At 58.1% G+C, this 19,237-nt stretch overlaps 1 protein-coding gene across 7 annotated transcripts; it reads left to right on the top strand.

The window, feature by feature from the left end:
• The first annotated feature begins 1,620 nt into the window (after window positions 1-1,620).
• Window positions 1,621-19,212, top strand: ADCK5 (aarF domain containing kinase 5). 7 transcript variants are annotated; one of them, XM_031013841.3, is made up of 17 exons: window positions 1,650-1,723; window positions 5,021-5,118; window positions 5,658-5,785; window positions 7,007-7,110; window positions 8,908-9,057; window positions 16,740-16,815; window positions 16,925-17,125; window positions 17,203-17,343; window positions 17,430-17,543; window positions 17,649-17,780; window positions 17,852-17,935; window positions 18,027-18,108; window positions 18,178-18,256; window positions 18,340-18,431; window positions 18,523-18,775; window positions 18,854-18,970; window positions 19,047-19,212. In XM_031013841.3, the coding sequence occupies exons 5-17, from the start codon at window positions 8,993-8,995 to the stop codon at window positions 19,150-19,152; spliced, it is 1,542 nt and encodes a 513-aa protein (XP_030869701.3). In that variant the 5' UTR covers window positions 1,650-1,723; window positions 5,021-5,118; window positions 5,658-5,785; window positions 7,007-7,110; window positions 8,908-8,992; the 3' UTR covers window positions 19,153-19,212. The 7 variants fall into 7 exon arrangements, with proteins under 7 accessions (XP_030869700.3, XP_030869701.3, XP_030869699.3 ...); XM_031013839.3 differs by lacking the exons at window positions 5,021-5,118; window positions 5,658-5,785 and adding an exon at window positions 3,167-3,251; XM_055348542.2 differs by lacking the exon at window positions 5,658-5,785.
• Window positions 19,213-19,237: the final 25 nt, after the last annotated feature.

A 19,237-nucleotide genomic window follows, 5' to 3' on the forward strand; every position in this document is an offset into this window, starting at 1 on the left:
CGCCCTGCAGCTCACACTTTGCTCATGTCACGGCACAGATGCCTGGAGGCCTTACTGTGTCAGCCCACATGGCTCTTCTGGACCTGTTCCATTACACAGGAAAGGTTGCCGAGGGAGGCAGATGTTAGCAAATGAGAACACTCCAGAAAGCCCGGCTCCGGGAGGGGCCCCAGGTCCATCTGTGAAGTTCTAGTCTGGGCTTTGGGGATGAGGGACTGAAGACTGGAGGCCAATCCCTGTCCTGCTAGCAAAGTGACGCGGGGCACACAGAATCATTGAGCCCAGCAAACTTGACCTTGGGGATGACAGAGACTTCACAGGAGACACGCCATAACAGAAGGGGCACTAAAGGGCTGAAGGCACCAGCTTTCCCTAGGCAGGGACCACCCCACTGAAGAGATGCCTCTGGGTTCAGTCCCAGTGGGAGGAGCAAGAGGACTGTAGGAAGATGAGGACGAGGAGCCATGTGGGAGGAGGAGGGGCCACTGGTGGGAGGAGGAGGGGCCACTGGTGGGAGGAGGAGAGGCCACTGGTGGGAGGAGGAGGGGGCCACTTGTGGGCAGAGGAGGGGCCACTTGTGGGAGGAGGGGTCACTGGTGGGAGGAGGAGGGGCCACTTGTGGGAGGAGGAGGAGCCACTTGTGGGCGGAGGAGGGGTCACTGGTGGGAGGAGGAGGGGCCACTTCTGAGAGTTGTGAAAAGGCCTTGAGGCCTGAAAACCTCCCACTTTCAGCTACTGTGGCACCCTTAGGCCAAGCTGACTCAGGAGCCCTCGTGGATTCCACAAGGATGGTGTTTTGTTTCATGCTCACAGTGGGGTCTAGGAGGGCTTCCAGGCAGTAAGTGCCAGGACTCATGTTGGCACCCGAGGATCCCTGGCCTGTTCGGAGACGGTGAGGTCAGTCCAGCAGTGGTGAGGTCAGTCTAGTAGCAGTGAGGTCAGTCTAGTAGCGGTGAGGTCGTCAGTCCAGCAGTAGCCTTGCTGGCTGCACGGCATGCCCGGGCCTGGGCCCCTACCCAGCCAGGGCTGTCACAGAGTGAGTAGCAGCAGCCTAGGGCACTGCAGGAGGCTGTGACGTCACTGACGTTCCCATAAGAAGCTAAGTGACAGGGACCAAGGGTGGCTGCAAAGTGAACCCCAGAATCTGAAGCCCTGGCCCTGGGAAGGTCTCCCCATGGGCACGGGAGCTGCTCCAGGACCCCTTTGGCCACTCTCCTGGTTGTCTTCCAGTTCCCAGTCAGGGGCGTCATCTTGGCCCTCACACAGGCAGGTGGTGAGTTGGAGTCCTGAGGTTAAAGAGATTCACGCTAATCACACTAGCACGGAGTGTTAAAGAGAGGCGGATACCGGGCCGTGAGGACCTCAGGAAGCCCTCAGCCCTCCCCGGATTATCCACGTGCTTCTCACAGCAGTCCTTCCGGCAGGTGCCTGCCCGGGGAATGCGCAGTGCGCCGAGGGCGGGACTGGAACCCTCCGCTCTCAGGAGGCGCGGTCCGAGCGCCAAAAGGTAAGCCTCTGGGGGCCGCCAGGGGACGCTGCCTCGCCGCGGAGGCCGGCACGACTCGGGGCGTGGCCTCCAGCCTCGCCCACCGCCCACGGGGCGGGGCTCTCGGCTCCGGCGCGTGCGCACTACGCGCCCTCCCGCAGGGACTGCTGGGCTGCGAGACGCTAAGCGGCGCCGGGCGGGAGAAGAGCGGAGCGGTAGTCGGAGATGTGGCGACCGGTGAGGACTCTCCCGGCCCGGGGCGCCCGAGATCCTGCACACCAGCCCCAGAGACCCGAGACCCGCAGGTCCCCAGACCCCGCCCTAGAGACCCTCGGGGCTTTTTCCCTCTTTTTTTTTTGAGGCAGGGTCTCGCTCTGTCGCCCTGGAGCGCAGTGGCGCGATCTTCGCTCACCGCAGCTTCCGCCTCCCGGACTCAGGCGATCCTCCCGCCTCGGCCCCGCAAGTAGCTGACACCGCAGGCGTGACCGCTCCCGGCTGACTCTGTTTAGCAGAGTCGGGGTCTCGCCGTGTTGCTCAGGCTGGTCTCGAATTCCTGGGCTCTAGCGATCCGCCCGCCTCAGCCTCCCCGAGAGCTGGGATTTCAGGCGGGAGCCGCGCCCGCAGCCCTGACGCCGCCTGCACCGGGAGCCGCAGGGGCCCCTCCGCCCAGCCCGGAGGCGGGTGCCCGGCGCCCCGGAGAGCGCGATCTCCAGAGGGCAGGGGCCCCGCGGGGAAGCCTCTGGCGCCGTTCCCCTCGCGAGGCGGCCTCCCGGGATCACGGACGCCTCCCTGCCCAGCCTGCTGCCCCGAACCTCCTTCGCTCGCCTCCCCGCCGGGCCTCCCCTGCCCTGAGGCGGCGAGCGGACTGGGGCTGCAGGCAGGGCTCTGCTCTGAGCGCCCCTGCGTCGTCTCAGGGGCGCGCCCCCCACGGCTCCGAGGCCCCCTCTCTCAGGCTCTCCGCGTCTCCCCGCTCCCACGTCGCCGCCGGGTCCCGTTGCTCTGTCCCTGCGGTTAGGACTGCGGGGGGGCGGGGCAGAGGCCTTGACACGCATCTTACCCAGCCCCTTCCAGAAGAGATGAAGGGGCTCCCAGCGCCGTTCCTTTTTTTCTTGGAATGTCAGCAGAGCTTGTGTTTGGCGACAAGCTAGCCTTGCCCGTCTGGCTATAAATAGCACGGATGGACGGCCCACTCGTGCCCCAGCCCAGCTGTGTGACCCCAGGGTGCTTCATGGGCCGGGGAGGTGGCCTTCAGTGCAGCTTCTTCCAGGTGACAAAGTCTTCCCACGTGCAGGCCACTCAGTCCCTCCCCAGCCCCAGCGAGTGGACAGGTCGGTTTAGCCTCTGGTTAGGAGCTGCTCATGGCCAGTGAGCAGGGCTGGGTCCAGTCGGCGTTTGAGGGCTGGCTGGGGCTGAGAGGGTCACACACCCTGGGAGAAGGACAGTGTCTGTGGTCGCCAGACCCACTTACCCTGCCCAGACTCCCAATCTGTCTCTTCCTAACTTTGGGGACAATTATGTGCCTCAGTTTCCCCTCCTGTTGAGGTGCACAGTGCTGTTGGGTTCCCCAGGCTCTGGTCATCCGTTCGTGGTTTTTAGTTTCTGGCGTCATTCTGAGACTCGGCAGTTGCTTCTCACTGCTGCGGCTGGGCCTGTCTGTGGGACCTGCATCCTCATCTGCAGGCGCTGGAAAACCAGACACGATCGGACATGCATGTGGTTCTGCGGCCAAAGCACGCCCTTCGGTTGTGAACTTCATGATACCTGTGTGAGTGTTACCACTCAGAACACTTGCCGCTTTCAAGGTAGTCAGCTGTGGTCTAGAGTCACTCTGGAACGGGAGGTGTTTCCGTTTGTACAGACAGACTGCACACACTCACCATAAGAAAGCATGAGAGGTTCTGACAGGGGGCACCCGTTTCATCTTGTCCAAACTGGAAGGCTTTGGAAGTCAGGGGAGCTGCAGGGATAAGTGTCACCAGGGCCGTCTCAGGTGTGTGGGGGGAAGGCCCTGGGGACCCACTGTCTAAAAGACGGCTTATCTTCTGGCAGTTTAGAGGTCGTTCTGGGTGCGGTTGTGGCTGTGTGTCACGTGATAATTGCGCTGGATTGGGCTCTGGGAAGTCCTTCTGGGAGGTGTGGCTGCAGGCTCGCCCCCCAACCCATAACCTCTCTGGGCCTTGGGGACCTCTCCTGTGTGATGGGAATTTCAGAGAGGATAGTCTGGGTGTGCTGGGCGCTCCACATTTGGAGGAGACAGGCTCTTGCTCAGCCTCATGGGCCCTGGCAGGCACTGTGGGTTATCGGTGCCTGTTGCTTGGCAGGGCCATGTGGGGTTCTGTTGAGTCCTGTGCTTCACAGCTGTTGGTCTCATTCGGCAGGCATTCATTGAGTGCCTGCTTGTTCAGAGATGGTTGAGAGGTGGCCCTGCTCACAGTCTAGTGGGAGGACAGATTCCGTAAGTTGACAGTCACGCTGGTGTGTGATGAGGACAGTGGCAGGATAGGACCACGGTGAACAAGGTGGAGCGGGGCGTGAGCATGAGCAAGGCTGCTGGTGGACCAGGGTAGGGTGATGGTGGCCCGGGGTCTACTGGAGGGATCTCTGTCCTGGATGAGAATGGGAGCGAGAGACGCAGCTGGAGCCCCTTCTGCAGTGCTGGTTCCTGAGGAAAGAGCAGAAAACTGTTGTTGGAGACAGCAGTCAGCCAGCCATGACTTTCCTGGCCTCACCTGCTTGGTGGAGCCTGTGGAAACGCAAGCAGCTTGCGTTGCTGGTCATGGATGAGGTGGGCGGTGGCTGGGATAGCCACCTGGAGGTAGCTCCCTTGCAGCCACTTACGAGCTGCTGTTCAGAGTCTCTCCACAGTCCGTGGGCACGACTGCCTGATCTTGGGGCCTCTAGCCATGCATGCGCTGGCACCAGAGGTGGCTAGGGTCAGGAGGTGCAGGCTGGGTAGGCAGCAGGTGGATGGCCCGCCTACGAGTCGCTGCCCGGCTGCCTCGGGTTTTCCTTGTGAATCAGCACTTGCTGCATGTGACCTCGCCAAGCAGGGGTTTCTGTCAACCCGCCCTCTAGGGACAAGAGGTCATGGACTTTTCCCTTTGGCTTTCGTGTTGTTTGGAGTCCTCAAAATTTTCTCCAGGGCTCTGAGCTCTGGCCAGAAACCAGCTGGCAAGTCAGTTCCTTACTAGGTCCAGTGTTGAGGACCATGTTAGCGTCTGTGCCACGGGGCGTGACTGGCTATGCACAGTCCTTTCCCCCCAAACCCTGACTTGTGTGAAGAGCTCTCAGTTGGGGAATTTGGGGTTGAGGGAGTTGTAAGACCTCATGATAGGTCAAGTGTGATTGGGAGACCAAGGTTTCCAGTGAGAGCTGTGGTGTTTTCTTTCTTTCTTTTTTTAACGATACTGTAAGTTCTATGTGGTGTTTTCATAGTCACAGAAATAAAGCAGGGCCATGGGTCAAGAGTCTCATGGTGGGGCTTCTTTATTTATGTATTTATTTTTCTAAATGAAGTCCCGTTCTGTCGCCCAGGCTGGAGTGCAGTGTCTCGATCTTGGCTCACTGCAATCTCCGCCTACCAAGATCAAGCGATTCTCCTGTCTCAGCCTCTCAAGTACCTGGGATTACAGGTATGCGCCATCACACCTGGCTACTTTTTTTGTATTTCTAGTAGAGACGGGGTTTCGCCATGTTGGCCAGGATGGTCTCAATCTCCTGACCTCATGATCCACCCGCGTTGGCCTCCCAAAGTGCTGGGATTACGGGCGTGAGCCACCGCGCCTGACCCTTGGGACTTCTTTACGTGTGTCCTGCTAGCTGCAGCATGTCCTCTTCTCCTCCAAGTAAAAGATGTACAGGGTCCCTGTCTGTGGGGTCTCAGTAAGTTGTAAGTTTCTTCATCTGCTTTCAGAACAGTGACCTACGTAGGCCACTCCTCCCATCCGGGCGTCCACCTTCAAGGTTGGCGTCTGCTGTATGATTCCATGGCTGGGCACTGTTGCCACTTCCTTCGGAGATGAGGACTGCTTTCCTCTGGCCACTGGTCAGTGGTCTCAGCAGCAGGAAATAGTAAATGACAGGTCACGGTGCTGCCAAGAGAGTGCAGGGGCAGGGATGGGGTGGGTCCCATCCCAGATGAGCCAGATGGTGATGCCATCTCTTCCTGCAGAGACTGAGGGGACATTCAGAGACGGGGTATGTTTGATGACCTGTCAGCATCTGAGGCATCAGCCCTGATTAAGCTGCGTTTAGCCTTCTCTCCTGTGATACTTTGACACTCAGCCTTGCTCCCAGGAGGTAGGATAGTGTTTCCATTACTTAATCAAAGATGGGAACCTGGCTTCTTGGCATGATCCCAGCGGTGCTGGCAGTCTTTGCTGACTGACTTGGTGATGTGGTTTGGCTTTGTGTCCCCACCCAAAGCTCATCTGAGTCGCGATTCCCAGTGTTGGAGGAGGGGCCTGGTGGGAGGTGATCTGGTCATGGGGGCAGATTCCCCCTTGCTGTTGTTGTGATAGTGAGTGAGTTCTCAGATCTGATGGTTTAAAAGTGTGTGTGGCACTTTCCCCTTTGCCCTCTCGCTTGCCCTCTCTCTCTCTCCGCTCCCCCACTGCTTCACCCATACTGTGCTTGCTTCCCATTTGCCTTCTGCCATGACTGTAAGTTTCCTGAGGCCTCTCAGTGGTGCTTCCCGGACAGCCTGCAGAACTGTGAGTCAGTTAAACCCAGGCCAGGCGCGGTGGCTCACACCTGTAATCCCAGCACTTTGGGAGGCTGAGGAGGGCAGATCACTTGAGGTCAGGAGTTCTAGACCAGCCTGGCCAACATGGTGAAACTCTGTCTCTACTAAAATACAAAAATTAGCTGGATGTGGTGGCGTATGCTTGTAGTCCCAGCTACTCGGGGGGCTGGGGCAAGAGAATCACTTGAACTTGGGAGGCGGAGATTGTAGTGAGCCGAGATCATGCCATTGCACTCCAGCCTGGGCGACAGAGTGAGACTCCATCTCAGAAAAACAAACAAACCTATTTTCTTCATAAATTACCCAGTCTTGCTTGGGTAGTTCTTTTTTTTTTTTTCCTTGAGATGGAGTTTCACTCTGTTGCCCAGGCTGGAGTGTAGTGGCGCGATTTCAGCTCACTGCAACCTCTGCCTCCCGGGTTCAAGCGATTCTCCTGCCTCAGCCTCCCGAGTAGCTGGGATTACATACATGCACCGCCATGCCCAACTAATTTTGTGTTTTTAGTAGAGATGGGGTTTCACCATGTTGATCAGGCTGGTCTCAAACTCCTGGCCTCAGATGATCCACCCGCCTCGGCCTCCTAAAGTGCTGGGATTAAAGGTGTGAGCCCCTGTGCCCGGCCTGGGTAGTTCTTTAGAGCAGTGTGAGAATGGACTCACACATTAGGTTTAGAGTTAGGCTGCCTCAGACTCCAGCACATGTAAGTGCTGGTACTGGTTGAGGGCAGGGGCGTGTCCTGGCCTCGTTCGACCCCACACAATTTCCTCTCTTTGCAGGTGCAGCTCTGTCATTTCCACTCTGCTCTGCTGCACAGCAGGCAGAAGCCCTGGCCGTCCCCCGCTGCGTTCTTCAGAAGAAACGTCAGGGGCCTTCCTCCAAGGTAACAAGTCCTCCACGGACCTGCGCCTCTCACCCAGGCAGGCATGGATGGCGTCTGTGTGCATGCAGAGGTGGCAGTCAAGGGCCTAAGGCTGGACCTTCTCCTGTACCCACAACCAAGGCAGGATATGTTTGCTCCTCAGTGCGGTGCACTGGGACCAAAGACCCCCAGGGACCCATGGGACTGTGCTCAGGGGTGGGCACACCCTGATCACAGCATTTAGAGCAGACAGCTAGCAAATCGGGAAGGGTGCACATGGAGCGCCTGCTCTGAAGAGCAAACCGGGTCATTCAGAGCCTGGAGGAGGGCGGGGTGACTATAGGTGGGAGTCACACAAGAGGAAGAGCAGCAAGAAGAGATGTGGAGGGATGGTTCTGAGCAGAAGGAAAGGCCAGACAATGTCCTGAGGCCAGCAAGTCTGGACCACAGTGCGCAGATGGACGGTGGCAAGGCAGGAAGGCCGTGGAGGATAGATGTGGCCAGGCAGGGCAGGCAGGGTGAGCTGCCCAAGCGCCACTGGCTCAGTGAACCTGGCAGGGGTCTCCTTCTCCCGAGAGCTCTGCAGTAGTAGAACCTGTGTCCCTGGGACAGATGCGGCCGGGTACAGAAACAGATGTGCACTCAGACACCTGCTGCACTCAGGATTATGGGCCGGTTGTAGAAACAGATGTGTGCTCAGGCACCTCCCGCACTGAGGATTATGGGCCGGGTGTAGAAACAGATGTGTGCTCAGGCGCCTGCCGCAGTCAGGATTATGGGCCGGGTGCAGAAACAGATGTGTGCTCAGGCACCTGCCGCACTCAGGATTATGGGCCGGGTGCAGAAACAGATGTGTGCTCAGGCACCTGCCGCACTCAGGATTATGGGCCGGGTGCAGAAACAGATGTGTGCTCAGGCGCCTGCCGCAGTCAGGATTATGGGCCGGGTGCAGAAACAGATGTGTGCTCAGGCGCCTGCCGCACTCAGGATTATGGGCGGGGTGCAGAAACAGATGTGTGCTCAGGCGCCTGCCGCACTCAGGATTATGGGCGGGGTGCAGAAACAGATGTGTGCTCAGGCACCTCCCGCACTCAGTGTTATGGGTTTCCTGCTGCTTCCAGCATATATGGAGCTCCTACTGTGTTCAGCATAGGTAGAGCTCCTGCTGTATTCAGCAAGTATTGGACTCCTGCTGTATTCAGCGAGTATTAGACTCCTGCTGTATTCAGGGAGTATTGGGCTCCTGCTGTATTCAGCGAGTATTGGGCTCCTGCTGTATTCAGCGAGTATTGGGCTTCTGCTGTATTCAGCATGTATGGCGATCCTACTATATTCAATATGGGGGAAGCTCTGTTTCTTGCTCTGTACTGTCATGCGACTCAGCACGTGCCGACCGCAGCATCTTCTCTGTCTCTGCTGTGCTGATGACCATCAGTTGAACCCTTCGAGGTGGTCGGTGGTTGTGATTCTCCACAGCGTAGGTGGCCACGGTCCGTGAGGAGCACAGACCTGCCATTGAGCTGCTTCCTTTACCTGAGGAGCCATTTCCATGTCCCGTGGCCCATTGGCTGCGTCTCTGGACAGACCTGAATGAGACCTGCCCCTTACGGCCATCTGGTGCCGGGCTTTGGTGCAGGGGCATCTGGTGCAGGGGCTCAGGGAAGGGGACGCTGATGCGGTGGTGTTCTCTGCTGACCACACCGTCAGAATGGCTGTGCACACAGGAGTGAGAGGTGGTGCTGGGGGAGGTGGGGGCAGAGGTCAGAGCCCAGCTGAATGTGGGGGGCGGCGCCTCCAGGCTGCATTGTCTCTCCTCAGGTTCTGGAGCCCCACACCCCTGTGGAGGAAGGTGCTCTCCACCGCGGTAGTGGGGGCGCCCCTGCTCCTCGGAGCCCGCTATGTCATGGCAGAGGCGCGGGAGAAGAGGAGGATGCGACTCGTGGTGGATGGCATGGGGCGCTTTGGCAGGTAGGAGGGCCTGGCGGCCGGCAGGGGGTGCGGCGTGGTGGGCGGGGGGTGCACCGTGCAGGAGTGCCTGCTCCAGATGCCCTCAGAGACGAGGGGGACGGGGGGTGCACCGTGCAGGAGTGCCTGCTCCAGATGCCCTCACAGATGAGGGGGGCGGGGGGTGCGGCGTGGCGGGCGGGGGATGCGCCGTGGCGGGCGAGGGGTGCGGCGTGGCGGGCGAGGGGTGCGGTGTGGCGGGCGGCGGGTGCGGCGTGGCGGTGGGGGGTGGGTGTGCGGTGCAGGATTGCCTGCTCCAGATGCCTTCACAGACGAGGGGCGTGAGCCTGGGAGGCCTGCAGAGCTTGCTGAGGATTTTACAGCTGCTTTTCAGGCGTCCTTTCCTACATGGGAAGGTGCTGGCTGAAGGGACAATGAGCACTGGCGGGGCCTATAGGAGGTGGTGTAGACGAGGGTCCTCCACATTGGATGCAGCCGCCACAGGCCCTTCCCGAGTTCAGCCTTGGCCTGAGCGGGGAGGCGCTCCAGCCCTGGGCCGGTGCCTTCTCCCTCAGGCTTCTAGGCGGGCAGAGAAGCAGCTGCCCTGCCTTCCTTCTCTTCTTGACCCATTCCAAGGTTTGGGCCTGGGAGAGGAGGCTGCCTCTGTCCCTTGCCCTGGAGATGGGCAAAATCGGGTTATTGCTGTCAGGGCCCTTTCTTCCTCCTTTACCTTACAGTGCAGAACTCAGGGGGAGGGTGAGGACACCTTCTGTTGGAACCCTTAGGTGGGCATTCCTGCTTTTGTCAGATCCCGGAATTCCTGCAGCCACAAAGCCCTGCCTAGCCTGAGCCTGGTGGAACCAGCTCTTGGCTTTGAGAGAAACCTGTTAGCCCAAAGCCCTTTTTTTTTTTTTTTTTTTTGAGACAGTCTCGCTCTGTCACCCAGGCTGGAGTGCAGTGGCGTGATCTCGGCTCACTCAAGCCCCGCCTCCCGGGTTCACGCCATTCTCCTGCCTCAGCCTCCTGAGTAGCCGGGACTACAGGTGCCCACCACCACGCCTGGCTAATTTATTTATTTATTTATTTATTTATTTATTTATTTATTTATTTAGTATTTTTAGTAGAAACGGGGTTTCACTGTGTTAGCCAGGATGGTCTCGATCTCCTGACCTCGTGATCCGCCCTTCTCGGCCTCCCAAAGTGCTGGGATGACAGGCGTGAGTCACCATGCCCGGCCCCCAAAGCCCTTTTGAACGGAGTGTCAGGGCAGGAAGGAGGCAGGGAGGGTGTGGTCCTGTTCTGCCTGCCTCCGAGCATCTGCCAGGCCTAGGTCAGTTTCTCAGCAAGTGCCTCAGCTTCTGGTGCCTTCAGGAATTTCACCAGAAGTTTCACAGAAATTTCCTCCAGCAGTGAGTGGAAGCTTGTGGATAGCTGGGCACCTGAGGATTTTCATCCTAAAGGACAAAACAGTCGTTCCCCACGTGGGTCTCCCTGGCATCTGGTTTTGCTTGGAGTTCCTGCTGTCCCTGCCTGCAGATTTTGGGTGGCATTGTCTGTCTTGCAGGGCCATCCAGTCTCGCAGCCTGGGGTGGGTGACGACAGAGCCTCGGGTCCTCTGCCTTTTTCTCATGACTCTCCGCTGCAGTTCATGCAAGGGCCACACAGGGCTGCCAGCCACCGTCCCCTGCAGCCTGGTTCTGAAATGTCGGCTTGGCGGGCCTGGGTTTGTCTCACCCTCTATTTCATGGCATGCAGCTGTGTCTGGTGTCCACCTCTTCGGCCACCGGCTTGGTGAGCCTGCATTCTGGGCTCACTTTGTGGGAAAACATCTTCTCACAGCTTGCTCTCAGGGGCTGAGCTGGGGTTGCAGGGAGGGACCTCTGTTGTTAATTTTCCCAGCAGTCTGCACGTTCTCCTCGGCTCTAAGCCGTCATGGTTGCATAAACAAGCAGGCCTGTGGAGCTTCCCTGGCAGGGCACAGGGTAGCCCGGGAACACATCCTGGGTGACAGCAGCGCCCATGCAGGGGCCCAGGAAGGAGCGTGGGTGAGGAGCGTGGCGGGGCCAGTACACCATGAGAAAAGGCAGCAGAGGTCAGAACAGGCCGCAGGTACCCAAATGATCAGGGGCTGCCCAGGAAGGTGGAAGGTTTGGGACAATGTTTCTCTGCCTCAGAGCCCTGTCTTTAATCTGCCACTCCTTACATTTTCTTTTTTTTTTTTTTTTTTTTGAGACGGAGTCTTGCTCTGTCACCCAGGGTGGAGTGCAGTGGTGTGATCTCAGCTCACTGCAACCTCTGCTCCCTTGGTTTAAGCGATTCTCCTGTCTCGCCTCCCAAGCAGCTGGGATTTCGGGTGTGTGCCACCACGTCCAGCTAGTTTTTGTATTTTTAGTAGAGACAGGGTTTCGTCATGTTGGACAGGCTGGTCTCCAACTCTTGACCTCAGGTGAACCGCTCAGCTCGGCCTCTCAAAGTGCTGGGATTACAGGTGTGAGCCACCACACCTGGCCCTAAACTTAAATCACCACCAGGCGCAGTGGCTCACGCCTGTAATCCGAGCTACTTTGAGAGGCTGAGGCAGGGGAATCACTTGAACCTGGGAGGCAGAGGTTTCAGTGAACCAAGATCACGCCATTGCACTCCAGCCTGGAAGACAGAGCCAGACCCGTCTCAAAAAATAAAAATAAAAAATAAAATCACCTATATGTGGCCGGGCATGGTGGCTCACGCCTGTAATCCCAGCACTTTGGGAGGCCGAGGTGGGTGGATCACGAGGTCAGGAGATCGAGACCATCCTGGCTAACATGGTGAAACCCCATCTCTACTAAAAAATACAAAAAATTAGCCGGGTTTGGTGGCGGTTGCCTGTAGTCCCAGCTACTTGGGAGGCTGAGGCAGGAGAATGGCGTGAACCCGGGAGGCGGAGCTTGCAGTGAGCCAGGATCATGCCACTGCACTCTAGCCTGGGTGACAGAGCGACTCTCTGTCTCAAAAAAAAAAAAATCACCTGTGTGTTTTGCTTTCCCCCACCTCCCCCTTTTTTTTTTATTTTTTGGAGACAGTCTCACTCTGTTGCCCAGGCTGGAGTGCAGTGGCTTCATCTCAGCTCACTGCAACCTCCATATCCCAGGTTCAAGCAATTCTCATGCTTCGGCCTCCCGAGTAGCTGGGACTACAGGTGTGTGCCACCATGCCCGGCTAATTTTTTATATTTTTAGTAGAGATGGGGTTTTGCCATGATGCCCAGGCTGGTCTTGAACTCCTGAGTTCAGGTGATCCGTTTGCCTCAGCCTCCCAAATGGCTGGGATTACAGGTGTGAGCTATCATACCTGACCTAAATTTAACTTACTTTTTTTTATTTTTAATTTTTTAATTTTTTATTTAACTTATTTTTTTTTATTTTTTGAGATGGAGTTTCGCTCTTGCTGCCCAGGCTGGAGTGCAGTGGTGGGATCTCGGCTCACTGCAACCTCCACCTCCCGAGTTCAAGCGATTCTCCTGCCTTAGCCTTCTGAGTAGCTGGAATTACAGGTGCCCACCATCACGCCCGGCTAATTTTTGTATTTTCAGTAGCAATAGGGTTTCATCATGTTGGCCAGGCTGGTCTTGAACTGCTGACCTCAAGTGATCTGCCCGCCTCGGACTCCCAAAGTGCTGGGATTACAGGCATGAGCCACCACGCAGGCCATGCCTGGAGTTTTTGTTGGGGTATTAATACTTGGGCGGGATTGACTGAAAATCTCCAGTTTCTCAGAAAATCCCAGGAACTCAGTTTCCAGCCCCGGTCCTCCCACTCCCATCCCCGTAGGCCCCAAAGTGCTGGGTCTTCGCCCTGAGTCCCTTCTTAGCATAAGCCCTCAGGGCCACCATGGAAAACACAGGCACTCCTTATCACTCAGGAAATCCCAAGGACTTAAGAAGGGACAAAGGTCAGTCCTCTGTTTGGGTAAAGTTAATTCTTCATTGCACATGATTGGACACCTTTGAAGATTACAGGCTTGTAAGTATTGTATAACAAGAGTCAGCCAACTGCGGTCCCTGGGCCAAGTGCAGGGGCCTAGTGTGGCAGCTGTCTGATTTGTAAATAAAGCTTTATTGGAACACAGCCATGCCCATGCATTGCCTGTGACCACTTGGTGCACAGTTGCCCATGTGCTCATGCGTGGCCATAGTGCCTAAAATAATTACCATCTCATCTTTTACAGAAATATTTCACTGCTTCTTATTTTGTCAGTGTGGGTTTGTCTGATGTTTGCTTGTGGTCATATTCGTCATCTGTTTTGGCAGGAATCACACAGGAGTGACACTGCTTCAGTCCTGCCGGGGGCACACGATTTCAGTTTCCCCCATTTGATTCCCTTGTAATTAGCCGTATGGAGGCAATTGAGATGATGTGTCTGTTCTCACTGCTTCTCCACCCAGCAGTTTGTTTGTTTCTTTATTTATTTATTGAGACAGAGTCTTGCTCTGTCACTCAGGCTGGAGTACAGTGGCAACATCTCGGCTCACTTCAGCCTCTGCCTCCTGGGTTCAATTCTCCCAGCCCCAGTCTCCCCAGTAGCTGGGATTACAGACACCTGCCACCACACCCAGCTAATTTTTTTTAAATTTTTAGTAGAGATGGGGTTTCTCCATGTTGGCCAAGCTGGTCTTGAATTCCTGACCTTAAGTGATCCATCTGTCTCAGCCTCCCAAAGTGCTGGGATTATAGGCAAGAGCCATCGCGCCTGGCCTCCACCCAGCAGTTTAGCACTCATTGATACTTTTTTTTTTTTTTTTTTGAGACAGAGTTTCACTCTTGTTGCCCAGGCTGGAGTGCAATGGTGGGATCTCTGCTCACTGCAACCTCCACCTCCTGGATTCAAGCGATTCTCCTGCCTCAGCCTCCTCAGTAGCTGGGGATTACAGGCACACGCCACCACACCCAGCTAATTTTGTATTTTTTAGTAGAGGCGGGTTTCTCTGTGTTGGTCAGGCTGGTCTTGAACTCCTGACCTCAAGTGATCCGCCCGCCTTGGCCTCCCAAAGTGCTGGGATTATAGGTGTGAGCCACCACACCCGGCCTCCAACATTTCATTGTGAAAAACTTCAAACATACAGCAATGTTGAAAATGCTCTGTGAGGCAATGTGAAATGCAATGTGAAAATGCTTTGGGAGGCCGAGGAGGGCGGATCACAAGGTCAGGAGTTCGAGACCAGCCTGACCAACGTGGAGAAACCCCATCTCTACTAAAGATAGAAAAATTAGCTGGGCATGTGGTGGGCACCTGTAGTCCCAGCTCCTCGGGAGGCTGAGGCGGGAGAATTGCTTGAACCTGGGAGGCGGAGGTTGCAGTGAGCCTAGACTGTGCCATTGCACTCCAGTCTGGGCGACAGAGCGAGATTCCATCTCAAAAAAAAAAAAATTAATTAAATTCCTTCTCCCCCAAGCACAAGTCTGTGGGACTTTTTCACATCTTTAAGTTTTGTTACAAAAGTGTTGTGTTTACTATAACAAATTTTAATAGTAGAAAAGTTAGAGCCGGGCACGGTGGCTCACGCCTGTAATCCCAGCACTTTGGGAGGCCGAGGCGGGCGGATCATGAGGTCGGGAGATCGAGACCATCCTGGCCAACACGGTGAAACCCCGTCTCTACTAAAAATACAAAAAAATTAGCCAGGCGTGGTGTTGGGCGCCTGTAGTCCCAGCTACTCGGGAGGCTGAGGCAGGAGAACGGCGTGAACCCGGGAGGTGGAGCCTGCAGTGAGCTGAGATCGCGCCACCGCACTCCAGCCTGGGCAACACAGCGAGACTCCTTCTCAAAAAAAAAGAAAAAGAAACCCTGGCCTAACCCAAGCAGGCACTCCAGGTGCTCTGCGGGGACCAGAGTGGGGCCTGAATGGCCGGGGTGTCGCCCTGGGTTGATGGGGGACACAGAGCCCACCTGAGCGCCAGAGCTGCGCTTCAGGAATGACTGTGGGCCCTGTCCCCAGGCAGGTACGTGAGCTTCACAGAACGCAGGGACAGGCCTCTGGCCATGGCCAGCCTTGGAGAAGCCACTCTGACCTCAGCCCCTCCCTGTGCACCTGTGTGTGGTCTGCCCGCTGCCTGGCGCCTCATTCCAGGGCTGCCCAGCTGGTCCCCAGAGTTCTCCCAGGGCTCCCACCCTGATATCCTCCTAACTGGGGCCAGGCCTGGGGACACCCCTCTACCCCATCCTCTTGCCTAAATCTCCCCCAGGAGCCCAGTACCTGCTCAACAGATACCCAGGATGTCCCCCACTTCCTGCCTTAACTGGGCTCTCTTCCCTGCAGACCTTGCCTCCCCAGGCCTTGGAGACCCACCCTTCTGGTGTCCTCCTCTCTTCCTAGTGGACCTCAGGCTGCAGGTGACCTTGACCCTCCTGTGACCTCTGCTGCCTCAGCCCTGCCCCCTTGCTGCCATCCTTTACCTTCACAGACAGCCTTGGAACCCCATCTCTCCAGAGGATGCCACCGTCCATACCGTCCCCTACCCCATCTCACCTGGGCACCCTTGAGGGTGGCAGGGAGTGAGGGTGGCATGGACACAGGCTGCCCATTCTGCAGATCTTTTTTTGTTTTTTGAGACGGAGTCTCGCTCTGTCGCCAGGCTAGAGTGCAGTGGCGCAATTTCAACTCACCGAAACCCGCCTCCTGACTTCAAGTGATTCTCCTGCCTCAGCCTCCTGAGTAGCTGGCACTACAGGCACGCACCACCATGCCCAGCTAATTTTTGTATTTTTAGTAGAGACTAGGTTTCACCATGTTGGTCAGGATGGCCTCAATCTCTTGACTTTGTGATCTGCCCGCCTCGGCCTCCCAAAGTGCTGGGATTATAGGTGTGAGCCACCAAGCCCAGCCTCTTTTTTTTTTTTTTTTTGAGACTGAGTTTCGCTCTTGTTGCCCAGGCTGGAGTGCAATGGCGCGATCTTGGCTCACTGCAACCTCTGCCTCCCGGGTTCAAGCAATTCTCCTGCCTCAGTCTCCTGAGTAGCTGGGATTACAGGTGTGTACCACCACACCCGGCTAATTTTTTTGTATTTTAAGTAGAAACGGGGTTTCACCATGTTGGCCAGGCTGGTCTTGAACTCCTGACTTCTGGTGATCCGCTCACCTCGGCCTCCCAAAGTGCTGGGATTACAGGCGTGAGCCACTGTGCCCAGTTCTGCAGATCTTTTTTGGACGGAGTCTCGCTCTGTTGCCCAGGCTGGGGTGCAGTGGTGCAATCTCAGCTTACTGCAGTCTCCGCCTCCTAGGCTCAAACGATCCTCCTGCCTCAGCTTCCTGAGGAGCTGGGACCACAGGTGTGCACCACCATGCCTGCCTAATTTTTTTGCATTCTTGGTAGAGACAGGGTTTCAACATGTTGCCCAGGCCAGTCTCGAACTCCTGAGCTCAAGTGATCCTCCCAGCACAGCCTCCCAATGTGTTGGGATAATTGACATGAGCCACCACACCTGGCCCCGTTCTACTGCTCTTGAGCTGAGACTGACCTGCAGGGCCACAGGACACCCCACGAGCTCAGCAGCCCCCCTTGTGCTCACACAGGCCTACGCGGCTGTAGGCTGGACCCTGGCTTGGCCTCACCCTTGGGACATGAAGGGCTGGCCGGGGTGAGGCTAGACCATGAGGGCTCTGACAAGAGGACCAAGCACCGGGGCCCCGAGCCTGCCCCGCTGGAGACTGAGGCCACCTCTGCCCGCAGGTCTCTGAAGGTCGGCCTGCAGATCTCCCTGGACTACTGGTGGTGCACCAATGTTGTCCTTCGAGGGGTGGAAGAGGTTTGTCCTGGTGCCCTGGGCACACAGTGGTGGGCATGAGGTGGTGGGCTGGGTGGGACTGAGGAGGCAGCCACCTGTCCCCATGTGTTCTCCCCATGCCTGTGGTCAGAACAGCCCAGGCTACTTGGAGGTGATGTCTGCGTGTCACCAGCGGGCGGCTGATGCCCTGGTGGCAGGGGCCATCAGCAACGGGGGCCTCTACGTGAAGCTGGGCCAGGGGCTGTGCTCCTTCAACCACCTGCTTCCCCCTGAGTATACCCGGACCCTGCGCGTGCTAGAGGACAGGGCCCTCAAGCGGGGCTTCCAGGAGGTGAGTGTGCGCTCAGGCCGAGGGAGGTGGGGCCTCCGGCAGTGGCCCCAGGCTGCTCTGAGCACCTGTCCTTCCAGGTGGACGAGTTGTTCCTTGAGGACTTCCAGGCCCTCCCCCACGAGCTCTTCCAGGAGTTTGACTACCAGCCAATTGCTGCCGCCAGCCTGGCACAGGTGCACAGAGCCAAGCTGCACGATGGCACCAGCGTGGCCGTGAAGGTACATGGGGGCTGCCTTGTTCAGCAGTGGGCTGGAGCGGGGCACAGTGGGGCCCCAAGTTCTCACCACACCCTCGCCCAGTGCAGGTGCAGTACATCGACCTGCGGGACCGCTTCGATGGGGACATCCACACCCTGGAGCTCCTGCTGCGGCTCGTTGAGGTCATGCACCCCAGCTTTGGCTTCAGCTGGGTCCTCCAGGTACAGCCCCACCCCTTCCCCGGCCAGCAGGAGCAAGCACGTAGGCAGAGCCGGTAGGAGCAGCTGGTAGGCACAGCTGGTCCTCAACCGCCATCTGGCCCCCAGGACCTGAAGGGGACCCTGGCCCAGGAGCTGGACTTCGAGAATGAGGGCCGCAACGCAGAGCGCTGTGCGCGGGAGCTGGCGCACTTCCCCTACGTCGTGGTGCCCCGCGTGCACTGGGACAAGTCCAGCAAGGTGGGCTGGGCCAGGCCCTTGGGGTGGGCACAGCACCGGGCCTGCTGAGCCCAGCCTCTTGCTCTCCCCAGCGCGTGCTCACTGCCGACTTCTGCGCCGGCTGCAAGGTCAACGATGTGGAGGCCATCAGGAGCCAGGGGCTGGCGGTGCAGGACGTGAGTGCGGGGGGGGGGGGGGGGGGCGGGGGCGGGGGCGGGTCAGGGCGGGCTGGTGCTGTGTCCACTGCAAGGCCTCTCCTCTCCCCAGATAGCGGAAAAGCTCATCAAGGCCTTTGCTGAGCAGATATTTTACACGGGCTTCATCCACTCGGACCCACATCCTGGCAACGGTAGGAATTTACCCCAGGGGTGGGGGTCTCGGGGTGGGCGCAGCGCGACCTAAGAGGCTGTATCCCTAGTTCTGGTGCGGAAAGGCCCGGACGGGAAAGCGGAGCTGGTGCTGCTGGACCACGGGCTCTACCAGTTCCTGGAGGAGAAGTGAGCGCGGGTGGGTGGGCGTGGGGCAGGGCAAGCCTCTCCTGCCGCAGGGAGCTCATGGCTGCGGGCCCATCCACACCCAGGGACCGCGCAGCCCTCTGCCAGCTGTGGCGGGCCATCATCCTGCGGGACGACGCCGCCATGAGGGCGCACGCAGCCGCGCTGGGGGTGCAAGGTGAGGGCGTGCGGGGATGACTGGGGCACCACAGAAGGGAGTCGGGCGGCGCGGAACCCACTCAGAGCCCCCTCCTTCCCTCCCTCCCCAGACTACCTCCTGTTCTCCGAGATGCTCATGCAACGCCCCGTGCGCCTGGGGCAGCTGTGGGGCTCGCACCTACTGAGCCGCGAAGAGGCGGCCTACATGGTGGACATGGCCCGTGAGCGCTTCGAGGCCGTCATGGCGGTGCTCAGGGAGCTGCCGCGGCCCATGCTGCTGGTGCTGCGCAACATCAACACCGTGCGCGCTATCAACGTGGCCCTCGGCGCCCCCGTGGACCGCTACTTCCTTATGGCTAAGAGGTCGGTGGCCCGAGGAGGCGCCCGGGCCGTGGTGGGGCTGGTGTGGGGCTGACGCGGCGCTAACGCGGATGTGTGCAGGGCTGTCCGGGGCTGGAGCCGCCTGGCGGGCGCCACGTATCGGGGTGTCTACGGCACCAGCCTCCTGCGCCATGCCAAGGTCGTCTGGGAGATGCTCAAGTTTGAAGTGGCACTCAGGTGAGTGGCCGCGGGGCAGGTGGGTGGCGGGGGCCTGCTCCCCACCCACCTGTGACCTGTGACCTGACCCACGCAGGCTGGAGACCTTGGCCATGCGGCTGACCGCCCTCCTGGCTCGTGCTCTGGTCCACCTGAGCCTCGTGCCCCCAGCGGAGGAGCTCTACCAGTACCTGGAGACCTAGGGTGCAGCCGCCCAGGGGCGGCTGGGCCCTTTTCGCCATGGGCTGACGGAGGTGGCGGGGCTAGAGGTGTAGACACCCCGAGCCC

The sequence above is a fragment of the Gorilla gorilla genome, chromosome 7, assembly GCF_029281585.2.
Source record: "Gorilla gorilla gorilla isolate KB3781 chromosome 7, NHGRI_mGorGor1-v2.1_pri, whole genome shotgun sequence".
Lineage (NCBI taxonomy): Eukaryota > Metazoa > Chordata > Mammalia > Primates > Hominidae > Gorilla > Gorilla gorilla.

Excerpts from the sequence above, each read along its gene's own strand:
- ADCK5 (XM_031013839.3), top strand. The coding sequence starts at position 3,198 with ATGTGGTTCTGCGGCCAAAGCACGCCCTTCGGTTGTGAACTTCATGAT. Across the intron at positions 3,252-7,006 it reads GTGAACTTCATGATACCTGT|GTGCAGCTCTGTCATTTCCA; the intron begins GTGAGTGTTACC and ends CTCTCTTTGCAG. Across the intron at positions 17,544-17,648 it reads GCTTCAGCTGGGTCCTCCAG|GACCTGAAGGGGACCCTGGC; the intron begins GTACAGCCCCAC and ends TCTGGCCCCCAG.